We start from the raw sequence: 2,022 nt of genomic DNA, 5'->3' as shown, positions 1-2,022 counted from the left end.
AGTACAAAAAAAGAAATTATCATTTTATCATTAATTTAAAGTATCCACAGGACAAAATACCAATCCGACTAAAACCTTCGTCCACTTTCTTACACATGGTGGCGCTAGTACGGTTTCCATGCAACACAATCCCAAAACGGCAGAAGAATTTACCGTAATATGTCTACACATGTGCATTTAATTACTTTACAACCAAAACGCAGAGGTATCTTTAAGTAATGTTACGACAACGAAACTTGACCGTTTATTCGGTTTTGTTTTCAGACATAATTTACCTTTCAGTGCCAATAAAGGGAAATATTGACAGATGCTTTAAATGTCTTGATTTATTTAAAAAGGTTATTGTACTTTAAGGCATCGTACGTAAACGTGACCTTGCATGTGACGCTGCTGCCCCCTCGCTGACAGCAGTCCAACGTGTAGTGCAATTTTGTCACACCGAAGTTGTACGGTTTGATCAAAATGTTTGCATTAAAATCACAAGCATTAAAATCAGCGGCATACCTGCTAAAAACACAAACTATACATGCGGGCTTCCACAAGGGCGCCACCTGCTACGGGGCTAAAGTCGCAGTTGTAAGTAGCCTACTAGCTGGTAGCCATAGTTAGCTGGATCCACCTACCCAACTGCTTGTACTGTAACTAAAACCACTGTGATTGGAGTACAGTACTTTACAAACTAAACTATTCCACCCACACGAGTATATTATATTGCCAGGTGCTGTCAGGCTGTGGCGTATATGATGGAACTGAAATCCACGAAGCATCAGCGTGAGTGACGGATTTTTCTGATTTGTTGTATTCAAATGACTTGCAGATCAAACGCTTGTAAATTACTGGTGGAAATGTGGCCTATTCAGGCGACTACTTTGCGTTACCATACACTGCTAGATATATTCACCACAGCTTGGAGCAAACTTGACCCTCAGACGGTTTGTTTTGAGACGGTTTGTTTCGCCTTTCTCAGGATCCTGGTACATCTGAGCAGGGGCGGAGCTGAGGTCCAGATGTATGCCCCTGACGTCTCCCAGATGCATGTGATTGACCACAGCAAGGGCCAGCCGGCAGAGGAGTCCAGAAACGTCCTGACGGAGTCTGCTCGTATCGCCCGGGGCAACATCACAGACCTGGCCAAGCTGAGCGTCACCAACCATGATGCCGTCATCTTCCCAGGAGGCTTTGGGGCTGCAAAGAATCTGTAAGTGTCTTAACTTTGTTGTTTTTCTGGGTCGATTTACAAGTCTAATTGGAAAAAATTTACCTCACTTTAAGAGGAGAAACTAGTGGAGAAATAGGCTGACGCTTGATTTCTTGACGTTCCTTCCTGGTCTGACCGTTTGTTGTTCTGCAGGTCGTCGTTCGCGGTGGACGGAGCAGACTTCAAGGTGAACCAGGATGTTGAGCGTGTCGTCAAGGAGTTCCACAAAGCAGGCAAACCCATTGGGTAAGTGGATTATCATCACACTGCTGTAGCTGTCTATCTGCGAAGGAACACAGGTGGAGGTGAGGACCTGTAGAGACTGATATGCTATGCTTTCTACCTCAATTAAATTCAATAGTTTATTTATTGGCATGAATCAGTGAGCAGTGACCCTCCCTCCCTCCCAGTCTCTGCTGCATCGCTCCAGTGCTGGCGGCGAAGCTGCTTCCAGGTGTGGAGGTCACGGTGGGCCATGAGGAGGAGGAGGAGGGACGCTGGCCCTACGCTGGCACGGCCCAGGCTGTCAAGGCTCTCGGGGCCACACACTGTGTCAAGGAGGTCACCATATCCTTCACCTCTGGTCAGCCAGGATGACAGCTTTCAACCCGTCTGGCCTTCTCACATTACAGCGTAGAGTCTGAGAGGGGTAGGGTCGTTTGAGGGGTAGGGTCGTTTCTGTGTGGTTGGCTTGGGTATGAGTATGTTTGAGTTTCTCTGGGGCGTGATGGTATCGATGTTGTGAAGTTTTGTACATTGCGTTGTGTCGTTCACATGGGGGTTATTGCCAAATCAGCCTGACCCTGGCTTCCTTCATGACCTTT

The 2,022-nt window shown here is 46.8% G+C and overlaps 1 protein-coding gene across 1 annotated transcript; it reads left to right on the top strand.

Moving 5' to 3' along the window:
• Nucleotides 1–367: 367 nt before the first annotated feature.
• On the top strand, nt 368–2,016 carry gatd3 (glutamine amidotransferase class 1 domain containing 3). The gene is made up of 5 exons (XM_047046535.1): nt 368–576; nt 719–771; nt 968–1,198; nt 1,352–1,444; nt 1,609–2,016. Exons 1-5 carry the CDS (start codon nt 463–465, stop codon nt 1,793–1,795), a joined length of 678 nt encoding a protein of 225 aa, XP_046902491.1. The 5' UTR covers nt 368–462; the 3' UTR covers nt 1,796–2,016.
• The last annotated feature ends 6 nt before the right edge of the window (nt 2,017–2,022 follow it).

Source organism: Hypomesus transpacificus, chromosome 23 (genome assembly GCF_021917145.1).
Source record: "Hypomesus transpacificus isolate Combined female chromosome 23, fHypTra1, whole genome shotgun sequence".
NCBI lineage: Eukaryota > Metazoa > Chordata > Actinopteri > Osmeriformes > Osmeridae > Hypomesus > Hypomesus transpacificus.
This window is presented reverse-complemented; position numbering and strand designations above follow the sequence as displayed.

What these genes read in the sequence shown, in the direction of transcription:
- gatd3 (XM_047046535.1), top strand. Translation starts at nt 463, where the DNA reads ATGTTTGCATTAAAATCACAAGCATTAAAATCAGCGGCATACCTGCTA. An exon ending in GAAATCCACGAAGCATCAGC is followed by an intron (nt 772 to 967) that starts GTGAGTGACGGA and finishes CGCCTTTCTCAG; the next exon opens with GATCCTGGTACATCTGAGCA. An exon ending in TTTGGGGCTGCAAAGAATCT is followed by an intron (nt 1,199 to 1,351) that starts GTAAGTGTCTTA and finishes GTTGTTCTGCAG; the next exon opens with GTCGTCGTTCGCGGTGGACG.